This window comes from Alexandromys fortis, unplaced genomic scaffold, assembly GCF_014885135.2.
Source record: "Alexandromys fortis isolate MF-2015 unplaced genomic scaffold, M_Fortis_MF-2015_v1.1 scaffold_23, whole genome shotgun sequence".
NCBI classification, from domain to species: Eukaryota; Metazoa; Chordata; class Mammalia; order Rodentia; family Cricetidae; genus Alexandromys; species Alexandromys fortis.
This window is the reverse complement of record NW_026067907.1, coordinates 1988348-2014956: the sequence shown is the minus strand read 5'-3', so window position 1 is coordinate 2014956 and position 26609 is coordinate 1988348. Positions and strand designations below refer to the sequence as shown.

The 26609-nt window shown below is 40.4% G+C and overlaps 1 protein-coding gene across 12 annotated transcripts in view; it reads left to right on the top strand.

Annotated features, from left to right (window-relative positions):
* The window catches only part of Syne1 (spectrin repeat containing nuclear envelope protein 1), a 461878-nt gene that overhangs the window by 16904 nt on the left and 418365 nt on the right, over nt 1-26609 (top strand). The window contains exon 1 of one of the 12 annotated variants that reach the window (XM_050135795.1): nt 10451-11262. The exons of the other annotated variants lie outside the window; for them this stretch is intronic. Within the exon in view, the coding sequence (XP_049991752.1) occupies nt 11250-11262 (13 nt within the window). The 5' untranslated portion in view covers nt 10451-11249. Of the gene's footprint in view, nt 1-10450; nt 11263-26609 lie in introns of those variants that run through there. 12 annotated transcript variants of the gene reach the window in all.

Sequence of the window (26609 nt, the reverse complement as noted above, 5' to 3'; positions counted from 1 at the left end):
GAAGTGTGGCAGATGCCATGATTCTCTGGCCTGGGACTAACCCTGGTTAGAATCTTTCCCGGTAAGCCATGACCTTGTGGTGAACACAGATTAATAGAAATGGGTTAATCAAGATGAGAGAGTTAGCCAAGAAGAGGATAGATGTAATGGCCAGACAGCAATTTAATTAATACAATTTCTGAGTGGTTATTTCGGGGATTAAGCTAGCTGGGCGGCAGGACACAGCCCGTTCCTTCTACTACAAAGGCCTGCAAGTTGGTTCTCTCGTTTCTTTCCCCTCACAACAGGAAACTTGGGGCGAGAAAAATAATTCTGAAACTTATTTTGGGCACCTTACACTCTAGAGGTCATCCACAGTTCCCAAGAAGGAGCTGAGTACCTGTGACTGTGCACTGTAGAGGATACAGCTTAGGCATCACCAGTGCAGAGAGAGCAATTACAGATACGGAATTCACTGATGCCATCCAGGGAACATGACCATGGTCCAACAGTAGTGTATTCAAGAGCAGAAGTGGAGAATGATGAGGGTTCAACACAGCAGACTGAAATACTACAGTCGGTGTTGAAGGAAGGAGAGAGACGGGAGATGAGTCAGAGAGGAAGGAACTGATGGTGCTTGATGTCGCTCATGTTTATGTATGTCTCTTTCTGTAAGTTCATTAAATAAAAGACTGTGTATGTTTTACACACTATCAGGCCTAGACAGGTACACAAACCTAAAGTTCAAAATCATTTCTAGAAAGCAAAAAAAATGGCTCTGTTCATCACTGCAAGGAGTTTCAAGATGCTCAGAAGTTGTCGAGGAAGAGAAATTTCTTAAAATCTTATTAAATATAATTCTCTACTTTATGTGGCACTTAAGAGGAATTGGGACCTACTATCAGGGTTTTCTTAATTGGACACAAGGAAATCTTCTGTCTTTGTAGAGTCTGGTACCCTGCTCAGAACTAAATATAGTCCTCATGAGACTAGGGCTACATCGGTGCTTTTCAGACACCTGGATGGGACTGTCACATCTCTCCTATGCCTTCCTTTATGCATCCCTCCCCCTCATATCTTCACTCAAACTCCTTATTTTTCTAGTTTATTTTCACATATTGCTTTCTCCAGATCTGCCATTGTTTATTTGGCTCCTTCAGGGCCCAGCTTCGCAAGCAGGGAGGAGAATGTGCGATATCCGTGTCTTTGGAATATCTGCAAACACTGTCAGAACTGTAGGATTTCCTCTACTGCAGAGCACTGTTGCTAAATTCGGGAAAACGCTAATCAGTAACCGTGGTGGTAGCACTTCAAGCCTGCCAGCCATGGATCCGCCTGGACTGTTCTGATAGTCTCTGTATGATGGACAAAGACTCCACAGGTGATCATAGACTTTAGATTTTTGAAAAATGTATAATACAAGGGATTGCATAGTTATAAAGAAGAAAAAAACAGACTCTCTGTTTCGATGTTAGATCTTTTATATGTTTTATGAGACTTACTAACAATAAAAAATTGCTTCCCAAGATTCTGTTTTCTTTCAGATTTGAACTGATGAGGAATTAAACATTTTTTCTGTGCACACTTGTATCTAAATAAATAAATCTCCTTTTCTCACTCTTTGAATGATAATCTATAGTTTAACAAATTATTATATGTAGATATCTCATCTACTATTTTATTTTAAACAATTGAGAAATGACAGTAAAAGTAAAGACAGACATTCAAAAAGACTGAAGACAGGCCAATAACATGGTTTTGTTTTCTCAAATGAATTAATAGAAACATAAAAGAAGTCAGTGACACCCCAGCCAGATTTAGCACCCAGTGGTCCATGTGTGACTTTGATATGTATACAAGAGTATGTGGGTGTAGCTGAAGCATTTTAAGAGTGGTTTCTACCGTAACTCGTGTTCTTTTTCTTCCCCTATTGTTCACAATGACCTCTTGGATTAAAAACAATTCCTTCCTCTTCTGATATTAATCTTTCGTGTTTAGTAAACACTGGTCCCCACCCACGTTAGAAACAGTATTTACCTTGAATTCTACAATCATCCACTCTTGTTTGCTTCCTTTCTCGTTACGGAAGTCACCGACATTGTTCCCTCGAGCCCCTTTTATCTGCTTATTCTATTTGTTGTGCTGACCTGTTCGTGGGCTTGGGAAGAATTCTGCAATTCCTAGCATTTATCTCAGTGGTTTCTATGGCTGGTGGCATTGTTTGTGGTTGTGTAACATGGTGAGCCGCAACGTTCATTTTGCCAAGAACTACTCTAACCACACATCTGCAGCGGGCGTCTTCAGATCCTCTGCTTTCTCTAGACGTCTCACAGATTAGCTCATTTTATTCAGATTTCAGTGAGATGGGATTGGTTACTCCAGTGTGTGACTGGCCGTGCACTGCTTGGATGGTCAGTAGAAAAGGGAAATGCTGATTGTACTGCCAGAGTCAAGGAACTTGTCTAGGCTCTCCACTGGATACATAGCAATGGATCACACACAACTCAATGCCATTTTTTCCTTTCCTTATTTGAAATCCTGGACCAATTCATTATAACCATCAAGGTCTTTTCATCATGGTAGAATGGGTCTTCACCCCCTGGCTCCTCTTGATCACCTGCTTTTGTTTTGGTTCATCCCTCTATCCTGTGATGCTTCAGTCCTAGCCCCTTTCTAGCCAAGCCTTGAACTCTATCCTATCTTACCACATCATCCCCCTTCCCCATCAATCTTTCCTCCCCAGGCTGCAAAGCCCAGCTCAAATACCCCTCTAGAATATGTGAATACTAAGTATAACCAGTCAGAAGAAGACATTCTCTTTCCATGCTCTACTTTAGACAACTTTTATATTAAAGCATCCACTGCACCAGTCTGCATGGCCTTGCTCATTTGTCTACATTTGTTAGAATTTTAGAAACTCTAGAGTAAACGGCACAGCTTCTGCAATAATTTTTTTAACCACAAATAAAGTGTTTATTAAAGGCTCAGTCTTCTCAGTTGTACACTCACGCATTTAAGAAATATTTCATGGATATACATTGAGCCCAGATCCTCTCAATACAAACATGAAAATAGCACAGAGCACCCAGGCTTAGGGAGCAGCAAATTCCAGCAGTGAGGAGATAATATGGAAGAATTGATTAACAATGACAGATACAGTGATGGCTGAGTACACATTTGACGAATGAGTGAGTCAATAAATTTCCTCAAATGGATATACATATCAATTGCACAGATTTAGCAAGTGGAAAAAAATGTCTAAATTGTTTTCTTGTATTTTTTTTGAAATTCTGAGTTGAAGATTTCTCATTTCATTTTTCCTTTGTTTATTTATTATTATTGAATCATTATTATTATTGCTATTAATTGTTATTTTGAGACAGGACTTTGCCATGTAGCCCAAACCTGACTTGAATCTGCAGTGATCACCTGCCTCAGCTTCCTGGAAACATGCTGTTCTTACAAAGCACAGCCTGCTACTTCTACATAAGCTAGGCTGGTTGCTTAGACCAGAGGTGGACCTATAAATTGTGGTTTGGTATCTTCCTTTTGGGAGGAATGAACAAAGTTCTAGAGCTATGAACTGATAAAGCAAGGTCATGATCAGATATGAACGGGTCAGGGTTCTAGTCTCCTCGGCACTGTAAGGAAACCAGATCCTGTTACAGTAGTTCACGGTGCTTTGAGGCTGTTCTTTTGCATCTTGAGGTCTTTATAGACAGGAGACAAGTCTAGCTATATAGTTTTCAGGGTCTAGAACAATGATTCTCAATCTTCCTAATGATGTGACTCTTTAATATAGTTCCTCATGTCGTGGTGACCCCCAACCATAAAATTCTGTTGTCACTACTTCCTAACTAATTTTACTACTGTTACAAATTCTAATGTAAATATCTGGCACCCGATCCCTGTGAACGATTGAGAACTGCTGGTCTAGAAGGAAAATGCGAGCACGGACTCCTTTGTTCAATTGCTGAGACTAATTTCATAGATATCATAGCCCAAGTTTGTGTGAAGTCCATAGATGCACTCTGTTGTGTGACTCAGCTTGGACACCCGTGAAGCCAATCCTGGGGGATAACACTCTGCAGAACTTGGGACTCTCAGGGTTTTAGGCTATCCCAAAAGAGACAGAAAAGAATGAGGAGGAGGAATGAACTATGAAGAGCTCTTTACATCTAGATGTTTTAAAAATGAACCTTAAATTGGTTTATATGAAAGAGAAATGAGGAGACTCTCTCATCTTCATCAGCTCATGGCTGAGCTCACAACTAATTCTTGAGCAAGGTGAAGCAAACTCATCAAAGGTTAACTATCCCTGGGATTATTGATGGCCTTATCTTTCCGACTACAAGACAACCTACCATAAAAGTCGATTTGCAATCACTTAGTCAGTTTAAAATTACCCATGTCTTTCTTCAAAGGCAAAAATCACCTTGAATATTATTGCTTATATTACTTCATACCCAAAATATCTAGATTATACTCAATGACCATGATGAAAGAGTAACAATTATTTTTATTTCTAGGCATACATAGGTTAATTACATACCTTTTATCAATTCCTACAATTAGTAATTTTGTGACATTTGTGATATATTGCTGTATAAAAAGATACATTGGGATGTAGCTCAGTTGGTAGAGTCCTGACCCAGCATGAAATAAGCCCTGGGTTTGATCCCCAACACTGCACAACCTAAGTATAATGGCCCAGGCCTGTTATCCCAGCCTTCAAGGAGTGGAAACAGAAGAATTAAGAGTTTAAGGTAATTTTTAGCTGCATTGTAGGTTCTAGGCCAACTTGAGGTACATGGTACCTTGTGTTAAAAAAGAAAAGAAATGAGAAAAAAAGAAAAGAAATTGTGTTGAGATTTCTTTTTCTTTTTTCTGACTTTTTCTCATTCAGAAAAGTTGTGAAAAATTCCTACAGAGAACATGGGTCTTGAGTTTGCAAATCAAAAAACAAGGAACTATTTGAGAAATCATTGCCAAGTTCATGGTTTTTATACAGTATTGACGAGCTACCCTGATTCTGCCCCGAAAACTAGTGATGCTGCTGGTTCGTTCCCATCATGATTATGAGCACCTAAATTATCTAGAACCATGGATGTATTAGACTGAAACATGTATTTTTAAATACTTACTTGATCTCAGGAACTCATTCTAAGAAACACTAGCAACCCACTCGTGTGATGACTTCTTTTCAAAATAATCACGAACCGTGCTATCCTATTCAAACAAAGGACAGTCACTTCTGGGGTATTTGGAAGTGTCATATGTTTTCTTCTCTTTACGTTTTGTCCTTTAAAAAGAGTATTATAGTTCACAATTCATTGTTCTTAATTTCGAGATGAAACCACAGATTTCTAGAACAATGAGGTGAGTTAGTACTTCATCTTTGAAGTGGGAGATGACAGCTCATTCCTGTGGTCATAATTACACAGAAAGCTGAGGGTCAGGGTCACTTGAGCTTACACTGTTGAGTCAAGACTGAGTCACACAGCAAGATGTTGGAGGTTGAGAAATTATATTAAAAATCAAACTGAGTATTCAACCTGATTTATAAACATGATGTGTGTTTTAAATAATTAATTGGGGGCCACCATTGAATTGCAAGTGTTCTGAGGATACAATTTTATGATTTGGAGTAATAAAGATTATCTTCTCTAACTCATTTTTTAAAAAAAGATAAATAGTTCACATTTCTGAGACTGATTAATGCAAAACCATGCATTTAGATAAGGCAAAACAAGACTAGAACCTAGATCATCTGTTTCTATAGTTACGAAATTGCCAATGAACATAATTATATACTTCTCTAAAAAATAGAAAAAAAAAGAAAAGGAAAGAAATCTCAGCTTGTTTAGTTTTGAATGTTAATTATTTTAATATCCAGTTTTCTACCAAAACATTTAGGTCAAACTGATTAATCATGGTGATAAATGAGCAATTACTCTTCCTGCCTCTAGATATATTCGTGCTAATTAAACAGTTGAAAGTAAGACTGATAGTGTTTGCCTCCTTTATATAAAATTGTCAACTTTACCCATCATATTACTTTCTGTGTACATAGAAATACCTGGGATGGCAACATTTTTGGGAGAAAAAGCTTGTTTTGGATCACAGTTTTGAAGATTATACGGCAAGATCAAGTAGTCCCATTGCTGTGGGACTCTGGTAAAATTGGTTACCCACATGGTCATGCTATGGGCTCTGGTGTAGCTGGTAGCACAAATAGTTATGCCATAACCAAACAACAAAGGGAAACAGGACTGACTTGGGTCCTACAGTGGCATCTGAGGGCATGACCTCATGTCATACAAACCTTCCAAAGGCCCACATTCTATGAGGTCATTGAATTCCCAAGTGATGCTACCAGGCACCATACTTTCAATACAGGGGCATTTGGGGGTCAGTCAACCTCAAACCATGGAACCAGTAATTAGGACATACTATAGATACTTTTGGACACATCCAGTGCCTTTATAGGAATTTTTTTACTTGACATGGGCTTTTGCTTGGTTTGCTTTTTCCAGATAGGATCTCACAATGTAGGCTAGCATTGAACTCATGACTCCTCTGTTTTAGCCTTTCCAGGGCTGAGAGTATAGGCCTTTGCCCTAGCCCATACACACCTAGTATCTTTTCCAATTTGCAAAATAGTGACAAATGTTTCCTAAATATTTATTTACATTTTAATTATTTATTTGTGTGTGTGTGTGTGTGTGTGCGTGCAAGAGCACATATCACAGCATACATGTGGGTCAGAGGGCAACTTCCAGATGTCAGTGCTCTCTTCTCTCTGCATGGATCCTGGGGATTGAACTCAAAGTGCCTTTATCTGTTGAAGAATCTCTCCTGCCTTCTGAACCTTTATGGAATGCATGTCAGATTAGCCAGCCCATTAACTGGGTGCCTTTGAAGGTTACTAGAAGTAGAATGGGGTAGTGGTTGAGAAGGATCAGGAGAATGAGACAGACAACAAAGAAATAAAATCTTTATCTTTGATCAGTTTTAATTGCAGCTTTCAGTGGGGCTGTGAAAAACGAGGAGTTCCTTTACAGTTCCCACTTGCTCTATTTCCCACTTGAACTGGATATTAACTAATGGTCTAGAGTTTGACAAACAGCCCTTCTTCTCTCGAAAACTTTGCTGTGTATCTGGTATGCTTCTTTCCACCTGTGCAATATTGGTTTATAAAACGCAGCTATGGGAGACAATCCTGCAGTTTCCCTCCTCTGGTTAGACTTCTCTTTGGCCCGCCAACTCACAAATAGCAACAAGGAGACTTATTATTAATTATGAGAGCTCAACCTCAGCTTAGGCTTGTCCCACTAGCTCTTAAATTAACCTTTTTTTTTTTTTTTAAATTGGTCTACATTTTACCATGTGGCTTTTTCCCTTTCTTTCATGCTGTATGTCTGACTCTCTCCATGTCTCATTGGCATCTCCTCTGAGCCTTGATTATCTTCTCCTACTTCCTATCTCTGCCCGGAAATCCTGCCTAGACCTCCTGTCTCGCTATTGGTCACTCAGCATAGCAAAATATGTTTACACAAATATTCTACAACTCCCTCCTTTACAGCACATACAAAAAAGTCTTAGTGTTTGAGATCCGGTCTGACCTTGGGTTCCAACTCAGAGCCTGTCAACTGTGTTCTGGTCCCCAGGACCTTGGCCCATTGGGGAGATTAGAGTCACAATTGCTCTTGAGAAGTCCCTCCAGAAGGTGCAATGGACAAGAGTCAGAGGACTTCTGGAAGCCAGTCTGAGATCCTTGTAGGCTCAGAGTCTCTCCAGTTTATGCTGGACTGATTCTCCTGTGTCCATGCTGGCCCCTCCCACTCTGATCCTCAGGCCAGGTTTTAGGAACTAGGCCACAGTCTGACAGAACTGCCAATGAGCTCCTTCCCTGTCACACTCCAGATGGCCATGGGGTTGCAGGCAGCAAACTGGCTTGCTCCCCCCAAGCCCTGCCAAGCCAGAGGCTGTGAAAGTGGGGGCTGAAGGCTGCTCACTTCCTTCCCTGTGGCGCGTCAGTGGGATATTTATACTACAGAGTTGTAGTGGTAACCTGGTCTTCACTATGCTGGGGAATGCTGACTTTGATTCCGTGGGTACAATCTTTGAGAGCAACAATTCATGAAGGTTACTTGTCATATTTAACTTTTGTCTTGGGAAGATATGAGATACTTGAATAGCATGCTGTGATCATTTAATTTAAAACAAGATAGTATTGTGGTGAATGTATATATATATAGTATACTATTAATATATAAGTTATATATGAACACACACAAATATATATATATATATATATAAATAAAATTTCCAAGGGGGAAATTATCTTCTAAAATCTGTGAAAATGTCAGCCCTTAATCACAACTATGTAAATAAATTTAAGGACAAGCACTCAGAAAAGTAGTGTTGTTTCTGTCTTCTACATTCTAAAAGAACTTTCTCCCCAGAAAACTACCTCCAGAGTTTTAATGTGGAATTGGCTTTAAGTGGCTTCGTTGCTGATACTCCAGGCTGGAATGTTTTAGCAGAAACACTGGCTGAGTCTAAATTGCTAGAATGCAGCCCTTCTCGGCAAAACCTCTTTGAAAGCCGGCACTCACTAATGCGAGCCTTTGCATGGTTGATAAATATAACCATTTCCTGATATCCAGAATAGCTCCTGATGTGGGTCAGATTATTGATGCAGAACATAGCCACACCCTCCCTGCTTCAAGGACAGCCAGTACCCTGCAGTACCACTTTGATGTCCTTTATGAATCCGTTTTGCAAAAACAATTTCTTCTTGCTCAAGTTTCTCAAGATCTGACCAACATAGAAATGATCAAGAAATAAATTGATAAATCTTTCACGACATGACCAGAGAGGTTGAGACTAGATGCATAAACAGATAGATGAATATATTTTGTTGACTGTCTCTAATTTTTATGCATAAAAATTAATTCATGTTATGAATGTTGCTTTATAATCTGGGGCATTTGTAGAAGGCAATACATTACTCACAGCTTCATGCATCAATAAATATACATTTATATTGTCATCGAGTAGCTAAATATTGAATAATATTCCATCTTATAAATGTAATATTTTCGTTTTGATTTCAGATTATGTTCACTGTTAGAAATAAATGGGGCCTTTTTCAAACACATTTACTTTCTGATTTAAAGTTTTCTTTAAGAAATATACTTTTATACTTCTTGAGAATTAGTTTTATAATCACTTAAACAGGTAAGATCCCAATCCCGTGGTCATGTTAGTGGCTTAAAAGCTTGCAGTAGAGTAGACTGCATCAATTTTCCATTATTGTGGACTGTTTTCCTGTCAAGTTCCCAATCCTGGAAAGGTTCCCCAAGTGCTCAAACTACTAAACCCAGGACAGAGTCTCCTGGCATCCATGCCCAGCCTCAGGGAAGGGCTGAAAGGAAACTCTGCCAGGATCATGTTCTCCTTTTCTTTCCCTCAGATTGAGTCCTCCGTGTCCGAGGACACTTCATTTAAAACACATAAACACAGCTCAGCAAAGTAACTGCCACTTGTAATACCATAAATCTGAGTTTAGTCGTCATGCAAAATACATCTGATTAAGATACAGAGGTGAAAATCACCCTCAGTGATATGCTGTGCAGGCAAGTGAGGTAATGGTTTTTTTTTCTGGCCCCATGAGTCATCCAAACATTCCCACTTCCCACCACCTCAGCTCTTAGCCTCATGTCCACCATGTATGGAAGTAAGACATTGTATGAGGTCTTGAATATGCAAGGGGGAAGACCCTGACAGCCCGTTTCTTACTTCTGGCAAGAATACCGTAGATTTTTTAGGATATATTTTTATGTGTGTTCATGTCTTTCCTGAATGTCTGTAAGGGCACCCACAGAGGGTGGAAGAGGACTCACATCCTCTGGGACCGGACTGTTGTGAGCCATCGTGTGGGTGCTGAGAACCAAACTTGGGTCATCTGCAAAAGTAGCTAAGTGAGAGCCATCTCTCTGGCCCCATATGCCATCATCTTATTAGCAGATGCCTTCTTTTAGCCTGCAGCTGCTTCAGCCCCATCTGAACTTCTGCCCAGTTGAGGTTCCCATGGGAACAATAACTAAATGTAATGACTGAAACCCTAGGATAGGGCCTGCTATCTTTTCTATGAGGAACTCCTTGTGCCCTATACCTAAACCTTATTGTTATCCTTAGCTATACAGCAGGACTACCTCCCACCTGGAGTCGCCATTCTTTGAGAAAATAAGGCATTTCCGTGCTTATCTTGCTGCTAGCCTCCCTTATCTCCTGTGGACATTGTGCATTGTCTTATACTTTTCCCTTTCCCTCTTAGATATCTCAAAGGCATTTCTCATTGTCAGCCCCAACCTCGGCTCCTCCCCCCTCCATTATTTAAAGCATACTCATCAGTCCATGTCACTGTCATCTATTACTCCTGTCTTGAAAGAGGCAGCAAATGCCTGTCTGCTTCATGCTTTCGACATGTAACTCCCTGTTGAATTTCTGTCAAGATTTCCACTTTTGAGGGGAAAGGCTGCAGCTATCTTGGGCACATTTTTAGCATGTATCACGTCCTCACTCGACTGAGCAGGGCTTCCTCACTTCAGACAACAGCAGAAAGGCAATTGGGTATCATCTGAGATTTGGAAGGTAATCTCTCTTCCCCAATTATCTGACCGTAAGTCTGCAGCTTTAAGACAGCATAGCATACGGGAAGAATCCACAGGACAGATGCATCCATGAGCTCGCAAAGACTGAAGCAGTGTGCATAGGATGTGCACAGGTCTCCACCAGATGGGTTCCTAGAGCTGAAAGGACAAGTGGACACACTCGTCCATCACTAACCCAGAAGCTATCTCCAAACGGTAATCACTTGGAAATAAAAATCTAGTTTCCCTCATGGGAGTCCCACTGGGGAACCACACTACCCTTAAGGATGGGCTGCATGCTCCATAGATTGCCACAGAAGATGAACTCAACAGCATCTTCAGAGGTTCCTGGAGCTGGAACAGAACTGGGATGAGAACTTTCAATCTCACCATAATTAGATTTGTTTTTGGAATCGCTGGGAACTTTCCAGAGTCGTTTTACCTCTATGAGATGATGGTCCGCCAAGAGAAACTGTTCCTGACACCCCAATTCTTTCCTATATATTCATCTCACTGAGCCTCAGAGAGAACACAGAGAGCGCAAAACAGTGTCAGGAGAACGGGAAATCTGAACACATAAGCTGGAGCTGAAAATTTTCTGAGGGACACATGGGTCACCCTGGTAAGAGGAAATAGATGAGGTCTCCTGGGTAAACTGGGGGCAGGGCAGGGGTTGAGGGGTGGGGTTGAGAGTTGGGAGCATGAGGGAATGAGGTGGTCATGAGGGGGAAGGGATGGAGTGGGAGAGTAATAAAGAAGGTATCGTTATAGAGGGAGTCATTTGCAGTTAGGGACAAACCTGGTGCTAGGGAAATTCCCACGAATCCACAAGGGTGACCCCAGCTACAACTCTTGGCAATAGTGGAGAGGGTGCCTGAGCTGCCCTTCCTCTGCATTCAGATTGGTGACCACCCTGCCATAGAACCATCATCCAGCAATAGATGGAAACAGATACAGAGGTGCACAGCCAAGCACTAGGTCAAGCTCTGGGAGCCCAGCTGAACTGGCTAGCATTTCTTATAGTGGTTCTCAACCTGTGGGTCACAACCCTTTCAGGGGTCAAATGACACATTCACAGGGGTCACCTAATATCATAGGAAAAGACAAATATTTACATTATGTTTTATAGCAGTAGCAAAATTACAGTTATGAGGTAGCAATGAAAATAGTTTTATGGCTGGGGGGGGGCGTCACCACACATGAGGAACTGTATTAAAGGGTCACAGCGTGAGGAAGGCTGAGAACCACTGCTTAAAAAGAAATGTGCAGAGCAGAATTTCATCAGATCCTTTTACGTTTGTGTTGCATATCATTAGCAAAGGTTTCTACTATGGGCATAAAAAGTTGTCATTGCTATTACCCAGACAGGACGACTTTTGACATTCTGCTTCAATTCTCTATACACAGTAAGAGAGCGGACGTGGAAAGGGTTTTATGTGCTGTCTATAGGACAAACGTAGTCGTCACCATTCACTGCCCACCTCTTCCTTGTGACCCCCAGTCTGGTGTCTTGTTTTGTTACCTCTCCTAATGCCTTTTCCACATCAGAGCTTTTCTCTGCCTGTTGAGCTGTTGATCTTTGCTACCATACATGGAGTTTACGGACTTCTTAGCTGATACTACAGTTCCTGAAGTGTTCAGTCTTGGCCAATATTATTGGCATGGCTGGATTTGTGCTAGCTCCGAAAGGGAAGGTGGAAGGACATGAGGGAGTCTCCTCAAGCCCCACATTCTTTTTGTTTCGACCTGCCCGGTTGTCTTCAGCCAGTCACCTGCTGTTCCGCCTATCAGATATCATCAGTCCATGAATTTAATACTCATGTGTCAGCTTGCAGCCCCCTTGCTGACCACTATGCTATAAAACTGTTGTTATTTTGTTTTAAAGTGTAGTCTTTCGAAAAGCTTAATATAAGGCATTGATTTCAAGTCATCAGTAGAAGGACACAGAATGTACACGGAGCAACATCCTGGAATTAACTCAATTTGTATGGATGTAGATCATGGGTTCTAATTCTTATCACTGAAAGGCAGCAGACTTTAGTTACAGGAGCTGTGGAGACAATTCCGTTAGTAAAACACTGACTGTACAAATAAAGGTGGAACCAGAGTTGAGATATCTAGTATCCACATAAAAGTCAAGTACAGTGGTCCATGCCTGTAACCCAGGGATGGGCAGGTAGAGACAGGAGCATCCCTGAATCTTGCTGACGAGCCAGGCTATTGAACTGACCATTTCCTGCCTGGTTTAGTGAGAGACCTTGTCTCAAAAGAGAAGGTGGATAGTGATTGAGGAAGACACCTGATTGTGACCTCTGACCACACACACACACACACACACACACACACACACATGGAATGGGGGAGGGAGGGAAAGAGAGAGGGACAAACATACACATAGAGAGAGATTTAGTTTTGTAAATGACTAGTTTTATAATTAATGGTTTATGGATTCTTGCTGAAGAAACTGACAAAGTCTCACATGACCTTTTGTGCAATTTATTCATCCTTATTTGAAAATCCCTGCTCTACCAGACTGTGTTAGTTAGCTCCAGCTGTCAGCTCGACCCAGCCTATAATACCTGGGAAGAAAGTCTCAGTGAGAGATGGTCTACGTTGTGTTGTGATGTCGACTTCACTTTTGGGGATTGTATTGATCAAGCGAGTTGATATGGGAAGCCCCACCCCACCGTGGGTGTCCCCATTCTCAAGCAGGGGCTCTTGACTGTCTAAGACCACAGAGAGCAAGCTGAGCACAGAGAGCCAGCCTGCGTGCGTTCATTTCTCCCCGCACTGGACTCTGGATATGCTGTGACTAGCTGTTGGAAGTTCCTGCCTTGATTCCCCCATAATGATGGACGGGAACCTGGAACTGGGAGCTGAAATGAACCCCTTTCTTCCAGAAGTTTCCTTTTTCTCAGGGTGCTTCCTCGCAGCAACAGAAATGAAACTGGAACACTGGCTTGGTGGATAAACATGTCCAGAGCACCGAGCCCGAGAACCGTGATTGTGTGCCGCAGTTCCTTAGGGAATGCAAGACATTTTTAGTTCTTTGATCTGATAATATTAGGGAGGTTGGATTACTCAGCATGTCCAGTGAAGGAAGTGGGAGGAGATCTAGAATGCTCTGTGGGTGGGTGATAACCCAGTGCCATCAGATAAGGAGGTCCAAATGGGACTGCACAAAGGCCTTCCTCCCCTGTCTTCTGAGAGCCTCTGAAGGCAGCCTGTGGCTGGGTTTCCCTGGCAGTTGGGAATAGCCACAATTAACCAGAGGGTGGTGAAAATGGGAGGTGCCCCCAGCACAGAGCTTGCATTTAGTGCTTTGTAGACATTTAGAATGGTGGCTTTTGCCTCCTGTGAGCTTTTAGTACTGAGATTGTTTTTTTTTTTTCACCTAGTAAATTTTCTTGGGCTGCATTGTTTACTTGGCTTCTGCGAAGGACGTAAATTAAACCCAGATGTCTTTGTGATTTGATTATTGTAGAAGACTCACAAGAAGCCTCGGACCTCTGGCGAAAGAGAATGACCTCACTTGGATTTGCCCTTAGTTTTCTTCTGTCTGTGACGCAGGTACATGGCAGCAAGCCATGGAGAGGAACATCTTGATGAGAAGGAACACTGTCAGTAATGTTACATATTTCTCTGACTGACTACCAGATGCCTGTTATGCAGATCAAATACTGAGTGCATGCTCACAAGTTGCTGTGGCTGGACCTATCTGGTTTCCTTCCTGCATAAGAAAAAAAGACTAAACCCGACTTTTAGGGGTTGTGAGAGCTGGCCTCTGTGATGAGTAATTGCTAATTTCATGTCGTCTCCTCCTTTTGTGCTCTACAAATAGAACATGCTTTAATTACTCTAGAAAACTAAGACTGTGCCCTGTTTACATCATGCTATGTTGAAATCTCTGGAACTGAAACCGTTTTTACCACCAGAGATATTGTTCAAAGACCAAGAGAAACTCAGAAATGCATTGAATTAAATTATTTAAAAACTCATCCCAATGTTAGTATGTATATCTGAGAGTGTGACTATCCTAAGCTTTTCCTTCAATGTTTAAATGCATTTCCAAGGGGAAGGACCAATTGTCTGTCACTGTTCCATCAATGCCTTGGTTCTGGTTCTGCAGCCAAATTCTGTGGAGCTCATGGGTCAATCTCTAGTCTCAAAATATGAAGATGATAGGGATGGGAAGAAGGCTCAGTCCACAAAGAGCTTTCCTTATAAGAATAATGACTTGAGCCCAGATCCCTAAAACATAAAGAAAAAAATTATAACGAGGCATGGTTTGCTAGCCAAGAAATGGCAAGCTTGGAGGCAGGCACATGTGCCTCCATATTACACGTGGCCAGCCGCCCTAGGTTAATAGGCCAATAAGAGACCCCAGCTCAAACAAGAGTGGAGTACATCTGGGGAAAGATGCCTGAGATTTCTCTCTGTCCTCCACATGCATGTATGTATATATACATTATATATACATATATATCCCCTACTCATGTAAATATACATACATACTCAATAGAAGAAAGAAATATGGAAAAAGGTACATATAGGTCATTCTTCTATAAAAAGTAAATGGTGACACCATTGTTGTTTTAAAGAAAGAAAAAAGGAAGTTTTGAGGACAGAGAAAGCCTTTCACCTGACTAAACTACTGTGTATTTGAGCTGCACTTTGGGCTTTTCCCATATAACTATGTTTGCAATAATTATAAAAAACGATGGAATCCCTCACACAACGCTGTTTCCTCAGCAGGTAGGCCCTTGATGGCTAGGGTAAATCCAGCTGGTCTTTGGAGGCTTTTTCGCCCTGTACTAACTCAGAGCATGACATGTGTCTGGAGTCCACCATCCAGTTAAGTGGATGACTGTCCTGGGCTTGCTTAGATGCAAAGCGATGCTTTCATGCTTATGGCAGAGAGAAGATTGTTTTAGGATTTTAGTTCCTGTATTATGTCTGTCTGTCTGTCTGTCTGTTAAGTATTTCCAAATAATCTTCCCATCTGTGCTTAATGGGAATACATCTTGATTTTAAATCTTGAGGGTCTGTTGGTGTACCAAGAGAGCCAGACTCTTTCAGAGCAATGCTATAAACATAAGATTCTTTTATATCCATCTTAACATGATTTTCATATCATTAAAAATACCTCTCATTTGGGGGGGGGTTATGGTTCAAGATAGGGTCTCTGTGTGTAACTCTGATTGTCCTAGAACTCACTCTGTAGACCAGGTTGACCTTCAATGCAGAGATCCACATGCCTCTGCCCACTGAGTGTTGGGATTAAAGACACGTGATACCACCACCTGGCCAAAAATACCCAAGTTTTAAAAAGAGAGTACATGGTTTTATTTTGTCCACTAAGATGCTCACGTTTCCCCCACACATATGGAGACAGTCGGGATCCTGGCACAGAATGAGTTTTAGCTTGTAGCATTTGAGTCATCTCAGAGTGCCAGTCTTCCTTGAGATAAGCCAAACTTTACGGTAAATGAGGAAGTCTGTATGCCAGGCTGTCTGACCCAGCCTCAAAAGAATAGATTTGTTCTGCATCACGTTTGAAGCTTGTTTTGTAAGTGTCAGAGCTATGCTGATGTAAGTAAATTGCCCAATGCCATCATGTTTTCTGAGCCCTTTCCTTTCTTTGTGCTTATAAATGACACCTACGTGAGCTAGAAAAACATTTCATTCACTGCATGGAGGGGAAAGCTTAGATATGAAAATAATAGATGTGGCCATGAGAGGAAACAAGAACCATAACCATTTTCTTTTACTTTTAGGCATTTAAACCTTTAAAAATGAAAAAGGATGTCATACAGCTCATCTGGTCTTGACCTTGAGTTCCTTATCCTCCAGGCTTTACTGCCCAAGTGATGGGAAGGTGTAGGTCACCACACCAGTTTACAAGGGGCCAACTTTTGTGTATGACCGGCAGGCATGTCTCCAAACAAGCTCACCCCTCAGGCCACAGCATTCTTAAAATCAGAAGAAAAAAATAATTCATCATGTGAAATTTGTTTTTGAGTATATACCAATTGTTATTCTCCTCAAAGGAAATCCTTAAGTAAGATATTCCATACAGGGAGCACAGGTCAAAGAGGGTCACTGTTTCAAGATCAACCTTTGGGATGAGATTAATCTTGAAAGATAAAGTCAAGGGTTAGTGAAGAAGCATGTTGGAACGGCCTCAGCCCTCTGTCCTTCACCTATGATGGGTCTCATCAGGGAAACCAGCTTGATGTTCCAAATCATCACTATGTCTGAGTAAATAGAAAGTCAATGATTCCAATGGATTAATTGGGGTGTAGATATTTGAAGCATAAAAATATAGAATCATAAAGTTGTATAGAAGGCATGGGCTTATCAGCTACATCTGTCCAAGACACTACAAGTTGAATTTTAATGCCTTATCAGAACCTTTTCTCTTCTTAGCTGCCCTTATCACTTTGTGTAACTCACAGAGCTAACACAACGGGATGGGCAGATAAAACACCAAACTGCATTTTTACTGCAACAGCTCTGTTGACAGACTTCTGTTCAAGTGTTTCCAAATTTGGGAAAGAATATATGGATTCTGGCAAAGCAGTTTGGAATAGTTAGCAGCAGCATTTTACGGGTATTATAATGAAAAAAATTAGATTGCTCATTTATTCGTCCACCAGTGCTATTTGAGATGGGGTTGTCAACAGAGACCCGTTTGGTAGCTGATGTTCAGTCTAAGGCCTGAATGGAAGGATGGATCTTTGGTCTAATAAGGATATCGCAAGGTTCATGATGAGCACAAGAAAATCCTCACTGAAGGTTGGCCGGGATTCTTGGAGCTGGATTACGAAGGTGTGGGCTAAGGGGTGAATTTTAGAATGTTCATTTTGAGATGCTGTGTCATCTGGTGAGATGCTGGGAAGTCAGTTTCATGAATTAGCCTGGAGCTTGGAGTAAACCTTGAGGTTGAGAATTTAGTGGTTGAGAAGCCAATAGATGACAATGATCTGGATGGAATCCATTGAAGGAATGGTGGCAGTGTAGAAAGGAGTGGTCTTGCTGTCTTCTCTCTTGTTTCTCCTTGTAGTAGTGTGCCCATTTTCTTCTCTGAGACTAATCATGATCATCATGAGCCATCGTGGAACAGCAATTGCTGTAGTTACATAGAGAATACTCTTGTCCTGTTGTCATGGCTGTGAGATAGGCAAATGATACCATGGTAACTAGGTGGATGATAATGGTAATAGAGCTTTAATAGTTCTTGACTCTTGTTTGTGATTCTACCCACTAACCTTTCCTATACCCTCAGCTGCATATGATCTTGTAGGGGTGGCTAGAGTGCAAGATCAAGTTCAAGAAGTTCAAGATCAAGTGAGGATGGGAGGCTGGTGGTACTCACACTGAAGAGAGATCATTCTCTGATACAGCTGCATTTGACTCATCCCTTCTCTTTTAAGTAATATCTCAACTGTGATCCTACACACAGTCCCTCACACACATTCGTCTATGTAAACAGAAGTTTCTGTCCTGATTGGTCCCACAGCCATTCAGTCCCAAAGAAACACACAGAGGCTTATATTAATTTAAAACTGTTTGACCTATTAGCTTAGGCTTATTATTTACTAGTTCTTACAACTTAAATGAACTCATAATTCTTACCTATGTTTAGCCATGTGGCTTGGTATCGTTTATCAGTACAGTATTCTTATCTTGCTTCCTCTGTGTCTGGGTGGCAACTGTAGACTGAGCCTTTCCTCTTCCCAGAATATTCCTAGTCTGATTGCCCCACCTATACTTCCCGAATGGCTACTGGCCAATTAGTATTTTATTAAACCAATACAAGTGACAAATTGTGTCTTTACAGGACATGAGAGCATTATCCCACAGTACTTCCCATTTTTCTTTTTAAAATAAGAATTCTGAATCTAATTTCCTTTGTTTAGCTTTTTACCTGACATAATCCATAACAACTTGTAACCAACACTCTAACTAAAGATGAATATCTATAATCCATTTTTTGGGAATGTAGCATAGTTTTCTAGGCTACTTCCTGCTGACTGGGGGCACTGGTAATCTTATAGGGACCCAAAGAAAATTTAGGATTATGGTCAAATCCTGACTGGATTATTCTGTGAGGCTTGATTGTCTCAGTCAGCAGCTTCAAAGTAGTTCTGGGTGCAGAACTCAGAAGAAACTGCAACAGAGGTGCTCTGAAACATTGAATCATCTGGGTTACCTTTACCCATTGGAAATTTTTCAGGGTCTTTAGCAATCAAACCTTATTTTTCTTAACCAAGAATGAATCCACAGCTTCTCACTTCCTGTGGAAATGAAAGCAAAACCTCTTCCCCAGAGTAACATATCTTTTGACTTAAATTTTGAAGTGGAGGCATTTCAAAATAAATATATTGGATTAATCCAGCAGCATTTATAATTAAATGTCTTTTATCAGCTGTTCATCCTTCCTCAGCAGTAAAACAAATCAAAGATAAAACAATAATGTACAGTATCAAGTTTCTCTGTGTATTTTCCATATGGCCTTAATTTTTAAACTCTCTTTTGTTTTTAATTTTTGATTTTTTGAGACAGGGTTTCTCGGTGTATCTTTGGCTGTCCTGGAACTCATTTTATAGACCAGACTGCCCTTGAGTTCACAGAGATCTGCCTGCCTCTGCCTCCCAACTGCTGGGATTAAAGGTATGTGAGCCACACTGAACTACTCTTTTTTTTTTTTTTTGAGGACTTTCTCTATTTTTTTATTTTCTCTCAAAGATCAATGTGTATTTTTAAATAGACTGTAAACTGATTAGAGTTTTTACTTTCATCTGAATCTATCTTTATTGTATATCTCTTTTTTTGACTTCATGAGTCTAATCTGCTAAGCAATATGCTTAAAATTAAAGCCATAACGTTAGCAGCTAGATTTGTTCCTCTCCTTGGCTTCCTGCAAATCTAGCTTCATGGTGGGGGTACTGGCAGGAGCTAATTTTTTTTTTTACCACAACTCAGTAGAATTTCTAGGTCCATGCCACCACCATGCAGGCGGCTGCTCATAAATACCATTTACATGTTTGGTGGCAGGGCCTCTGAGAAGAGCTGTGATGTTTTTGTTGCTAACAATGAGTCAGGAAGCCTCTCTTAAAGGAGCTATGCCTATGTTCATTACTACCAAACAGAGCCCACCTGAGACAATGCTGTTACCAAGAAGCAATGCTGAACTTTATTCTTTTGTCTCTCTAGAATCCTTTTTTTTTTTTTAAGGCTTTCTCACACTTCATGTATAAATTCTTGCCAAATATTTGGGCATCATTTTTTGATGAAAGTTTCTGTCCTGCCTGGTCCCTGGAGCCCAACATGGAAAGTAGACTTAAGAATACAGCACCCACATTCCCAAGAGGTAGAGTGAGTTGATTTTGGTTGTTCAATAGATTATTAATATTATAGATATAATAGGATAAAGGATAGATTATTATTTACTCTGAAAAGAAAAAGGGAGGATAAAGATATGATAAAATAAAAGAATCTATTTTTAAAACTACTAATTTTAAGTGTTTTACATTGGATTGGACTTTTATATGTTGTATACAAGTTTTGTATATTAATACAAATTTGAGACTAATTTTGTTAAAACATACTTTACATACATTTCTAACCTTGTTCAAGGTATTCAAGCTCATTAATAATTAATGCAAATTTCTAGTCTTTGAAAATTATTATTATCAACTGTTTAGGATAATAAGCAAATATAGGTTAGAAGTTAATCACCTAGTGTAATCAAACTTGTAGTTACATTAGGTATGTTTTCAAGGGCAAACAAAGATCAATTTTAGATAGACAGGTCATCTTCAAATACTTCAAAGATCTACATAATATGGCACTTAAGATGTTTTAATAACATAGGCTCTTCTTTTTTATGACAATGATACATGTCTTCTCCTGGCAGCACCAATCTGCTTCAGAGAACATATTGAGCATTGAAGAAACTCCACATAGAGTTTACTTTCTTTGTGGCAAAAGTAAGCTACTGGGAAAGACCTATAACCCCAATAAACTCATTAATTCATCAAGCTGTACTTGGATGGAATCCTTCTTTGGACTTGAGGAATCCTTCTTCGACGTACTTTCTGGGATGGGAAGGTCTTTCTCCTTATATCTCTATAAAAAGTAACATAGCTCCTTCAATGTACATAGTTCAGCACAAGAATGCAACAGATGTTGAAGGGAAGGAACACTATGGTGAGGAGAACAAATGAATGGAGAGGGATGGCTTAGCATCCAGGTAAATGGAGTGTTGAGGGTAGTAGTAGAACTATCAAGACCCCCGTGCAGAGAAGTCCTGTAATATGAGCAAAGACTCATTCTTAGAATGCTGTAAGATGGGCATGTGAGACCCACAGGAGTGCTTTCACTAAAATAATAAGAATAGAAATCTGGAGGGGACAAGGGAGAGCAAGGAGTTACGAAGTCAGCATCCATGTGTTGGAAAATCTCTGGAAGAGCTTTCCATATAAAAGCTAAGAGAAAATGTTGATCCCTAGAGGAAGACAGGGCACTGGGGTGGGGGCATGTCTATTTTAATGGAAGGTTGAATGATGCTTTACAGTTGATAAGAAATGTTCTGAAACATTTCACAGTTTAAATAACCTATCCTATTTTCAATAAGTTGATTTATTTTTGCACAAAAATGTTCTCCAGGGATTTCATGAATTTATTGGGTACTAAGTTTGGGATGACCTTAAGTTCATAGGGTCTGACCCCATCTCAGATACATGTATTAGTCCCTCTCTGGAAAGATGGAGAGTCAAAAGGAGGTTCTTCACCGTTTTCAAGTAGAGATCTTTCTCTTCTTTGCTTCAAGCCTATGTCTTATTTTTATCCCATCAGGTTATTCAAACTCTGCCGACTACACCTGTTTATGAGGTAACCCTGGACTCTTCAGCAATTTTCTCTCTCTCTCTCTCTCTCTCTCTCTCTCTCTCTCTCTCTCTCTTTCTCTCTGTTTTTTCAAGACAGGGTTTCTCTGTAGCTTTGGAGCCTGTCCTGGAACTTGCTCTGTAGACCAATCCGGCCTCAAACTCACAGAGATCCGATCTGCCTGCCTCTGCCTCCCAAGTACTGGGATTAAAGGTGTGTGCCACCACCGCCTAGCATCACTTCCCGTTTATGGACTTATATTCTCTCCTATCTGTCCTCGACTCTTTGCATGATATAGTTCTAACTCTATCCACAGCCATAATGATAATTGTGGTTTTCTGGTAGATTACATTCCAACAAAAATGGAATATGTGCCTATGTGTTCTTTATATTTGAAATCCCATACACATAACTACATGACACATATCAGCAATGACGGAACAATTGAGTCATTGAATTTATATATACTGAACCTGTAGAACCAAACGCTGTCTGTGTAAAGTTTGGTGTGAGAGATACTTCCAATGAGAGACTTTATAAAATTCACTGGCTTTTAGATTCTCCATGTGGAGTTGGCAAGGACATTCTTCATAAATGAACTGCTGTATGAGCCATGCATTAAGGACTGAGTGAATGTGACTGTCTGTGGCAGGCCTGGTCCCCATCTAGCCAGGAGCCCGAGCAGCAGGGTGGGAATGAGCATCATTAAAGTGAGTCAGGGAAGATCTCTGAGACTCAGCCACTGGGAGGAAGAATGCACATTAGTAATCTGTGATGGGACGGTTGGGCGGGCCAGCATTGTGTGGACAAAAGGACTTTACACCTGCATCGAAGTCAGTGTCCTTTGTTTCATTCATTAAGAAAAAAAACACTCATTTAATCCCACTACTTGGGAGACAGAAGCAGGAGGATCTCTGTGAGTTTGAGGCCTGCCTGGTCTACAAAGAAAATTCTAGGACAGCCAGTGTTACGGCGTAAATGAACGACAGACAGAATTTATTATAAAATATTAAGCTTTAATAAGGGGAGGACTTACAAAACTGAGGTTCCAGCAGAGAGCAGGAAAACAGAAAGGAAGGTGGGAAACACACCGACAATATTTATAAGTAAATAATATCCTCAGGGGTTCCCGCCCTTCAAGCAAGGTGATTGGCTGGGCTGCCCCTACATCTCCCCCTTTTGTCTAAATAAGACAGAACTAAACTAAATACAACTATAGACAATAGGAACAAATAATAAATATACTAAACATTTTATTTCAAGGAGTCTAAATAATGTAAAGAGTAACTACAATTATCTAATCTTCAACTCTGTCAAAGATCTGAGAAGGGAAGTAATATTACTTAACAAACGAGAAATATCCAAAATGTGCAATAAATGACAGAGACAACTGACTACCTGAGCAATCACCCAAAGTCTTGCTTGCAATGTTGAGTCAACCAACTTTGGCTAAGGCCTAACATAACTGACATACCATTATCCAAGGCAAGAAACTTTTTTAGAACTATCCTACCCTGTCTTGGCAAGATAAGACAATCCTGTTTTATCCACCTATGGATATTTTGTATCTTTGTCAGTAGTTGAGGTATGGGCTTTTCTTAACCCAAAGGCCAGTTCTGCCAAGAAGACAAGCTCCCAGTGGAGTGTCTTTGGTGCTCAACGTTCTCTCGGGAGTAGAGCGGTGTTGTCAGGAGTGTTTGTGTCTTGTTGGCATGAAATTCTAGGTTAGATTAAAGGCCATTTTCTACAGCTCTTTGAAGAGGTTGAAGATTATACTATCTATATTAAATATAATCTCTATGTATCTAAAAACCTGACTATCCTAAATATAAATATGACAAATATATAATTCTCAATACCTATCTAATTTGAAGACTAAGAGAATAAACAACTGTGCAAATTATAAGAACAATGATCTACAAATGTAAATAATGTCATTACATATCAAATGTAAACAATGTCATTATATAAATAATATCAGAGGTAGAAATGTACATTGTAATATGGTAAATATATCAATACAATATAGACAGAGGTATAAGCATACTTTATACAAAAACAGAGGTAGAAGCATTCACATTCAATATTCAATATACAAGAATCAATACCAATACAATTTTCTAAAAACAGTAATTCACAAATACCAATCATCCCATCAAACCAGTTAATCCCCCCTTTTTTTGAAAGTACCCCTAATTTCATAAAATATCTACCCCATCTCCTCAACCCTATACCAACCACTAAATGATGTCCCTAACCCTGAGGGCAAACTCTGTTGGGAGAGGGGACGTGGTCCTCTAAGATTGCTTCTAGCTGACATGGGGGCGAAGTTCTTCTTAGGGGGTCCTATACAAGCAAATGATGGTAAAATTCCCAAATTAACCTTTGACCTAAGAAAATTGTAACTAGCCTCTGAGCGCTTTGAGAAGGTCCAGCCAGAGTGTTGTCCAAAATGTTACAGTGTAAATGAATGGCAGACAGAATTTATTATAAAATATTCAGCTTTAATAAGGGGAGGACTTACAAAACCGAGGTTCCAGCGGAGAGCAGGAAAACAAAAGGAAGGCGGGAACCCACCCGCAATATTCATAAGTAAATCATATCCTCAGGGGATCCCACCCTTCAAGCAAGGTGATTGGCTGGGCTTCCCCTACAAACCAGAGTTTTTATAGAGAGAGAGACCCTGTCTTGAAAAACAAACGAAAATGATCTCAGAGAAAGCTAGAAGAACCTTACATTTTGTCCATTGTATAAGATGTGAAAACAGATAACATGTAAGAATAAGTATATGCTGACTGTGCTGACTGTTTCAGAAGAAGATAGATTTTGCTCAATAAATTTTTAATTTATATGTGTTGTTTTCATCTATGACGTTTTCATATGCTTTAAGTAGTTGTTTCATAAAAAATGAGTGCCATTTACAAAGTTACTGAGAATAAGAAATCACCATTAAAGGAATTGGCCCTTCTCCCTCTCTTAACTGAAGGATACATTCACGTACTATACTGTATGTTCAAATGAGAAAACAAATGGACGCAGTCTGGAAGAACATACATTACAATGATTCAAGCAAGACTGGCAAACTGTCCACTTCATTCTAAGCTAATGTTTCAAGTGGACATTGTAATCCATTTCTGTTGAGGATGCCCTACTAGACTGTTACACCAGGCTTCTGTATCTCTCAGGGTCTCATAGCAATGGCGACATGGTGATGTACACATAGCATTTCTTCACTCAAAACATCAGCATCAGTGTGTGAAGACCTGATTTTGAACTCTAAGATTATGTAAAAGACTGGGCTTGGGGACAGTTGCTTATAACCACGCTGGGAAAAAGGAGACAGGGGGATGTGTGGGATAGGCTCAGTAGCCAGTATAGCTGAGTGAATGAGTCCCAGGTCCCAATGAGAGACTCTTTCTCAATAGATAATGTATTAGTGCTCCTAAGGTTGACCTCTAGCTTCTACATGCAGGTACACACCAGGCTCTTACACACACACACACACACACACACACACACACACACACTTGTGCAGCCCAAAACACAAGCACATACATACTTCTTATTACATAAGTAGTAAATAAACACAAATATCAAATATTATTGGTGAAATGAATTGATATATAAAATTTCACAAAAGCAAAACCAAACCCAAAACATCTCTTCAGTACCATTTTTGTGCTCCTTAGCATTATAGTTGGCTAATCTGCATTCTTCTTTAGATTCATTTTTGGAAATGACTTCCTAATAGGAGGATGAAGGATTTTCAGCTTAATCTATTTTTATTTAAAGCTTCCATAAAGGATTAGATGGTAAAATAACCAAGATTACGTTAAATTTCCTGGTATTCAATGATTTTTTTTAGGTTATTAGTTTTCTTCTCCAGACAACCAAATCTATTCATAGATTGTTTCTTTATTATGTATTTCTCCCATAATGCTATGAAATGGCTGAAAAGGCCGATAATCTCTTCTAAAAGTACCAAAATGCACACATCTGGATCTGCTAATCCTTGGGTTTTGATCTTGCAGTCTCCTGATGTGGTAGCTGCTGGCTTGCTATGTGGCTGTAGAGAGCTATGGTGACCCTGAGGATGCTACTGGGGCAGATGCCTTCCAGGAATCCAGGAGGATGGAGCTTTACATATCAGTAGTCCCACTGTCTTTCATAGATGAAGGGTAGGGGCAGAGGGAAGAAAGAAAGTCATCTCAGGAACATCTTCAAACTCTGCATGCTTCTTTCTCCATAACACTTTCTTGAAGCTGCAGAAGGAGGAAACCAGACATGTGTTTCAAAAGAGCTTATCTGCAGAGTCTCATACCGCCCCTCCCCTCATCTCCCTCTTCCCCCTCCCTCTTCCCCTCTCCCTCCTTTTTCCCTTTCTCAGTACCATTTGTAGCATGGGGCCACTCAGCCCTCTAAGATGATGCATATCCACTTTTCTAAGTATAATCTGGCCCCACTTGCTCTGTAACACAAACACTCATAAAGTTTCTCCTTAGCTGTCTGGCTCCTAGCTGCTCAATAAATCACAAAGAATTCAGACTAAAGCACCCAAAGTATCATTCTCATCGTCCGTGTGATGTGGCTTCACCAATCTTTGAATATTTCACCCATTGGATGGTGTTGCCTGTATGAACATTTTGTTTATTTGTTTGCCCAGTACTAGACCCAAAGCAGCCATCTATGACACGCCATTTCATCCTCGCTGGCTCAGTAGTGCAGTGTGTCTCAGTGTGTCTGTGGATTTGGGGTTGACGTTCACTTCTTTTCAGCTGTCCACCTAGTACTTGGCCTGACTGAGAGACATCTGAGTTATGAGGGAGACACTGAGGATGAGTTTTAATGCCACGAGACCGTTGCTCTATAGGCTCTTCAGAGAAAGGAAGGACATGAGTGGAACATTTTAAAAGGCTATTGACATCTGTGTCTGGAACAGGTGGCCCAAACTGCACCGTTGTCACTGTTCCTAGACCACCTGCTCCTGTCCACTGAAAGAATTCGAGAAGATGTACCGCCAGGACAAATCCATGTGCTATCTCGTAATCACAGTTTACAGGACTTGATTTCCAAGTC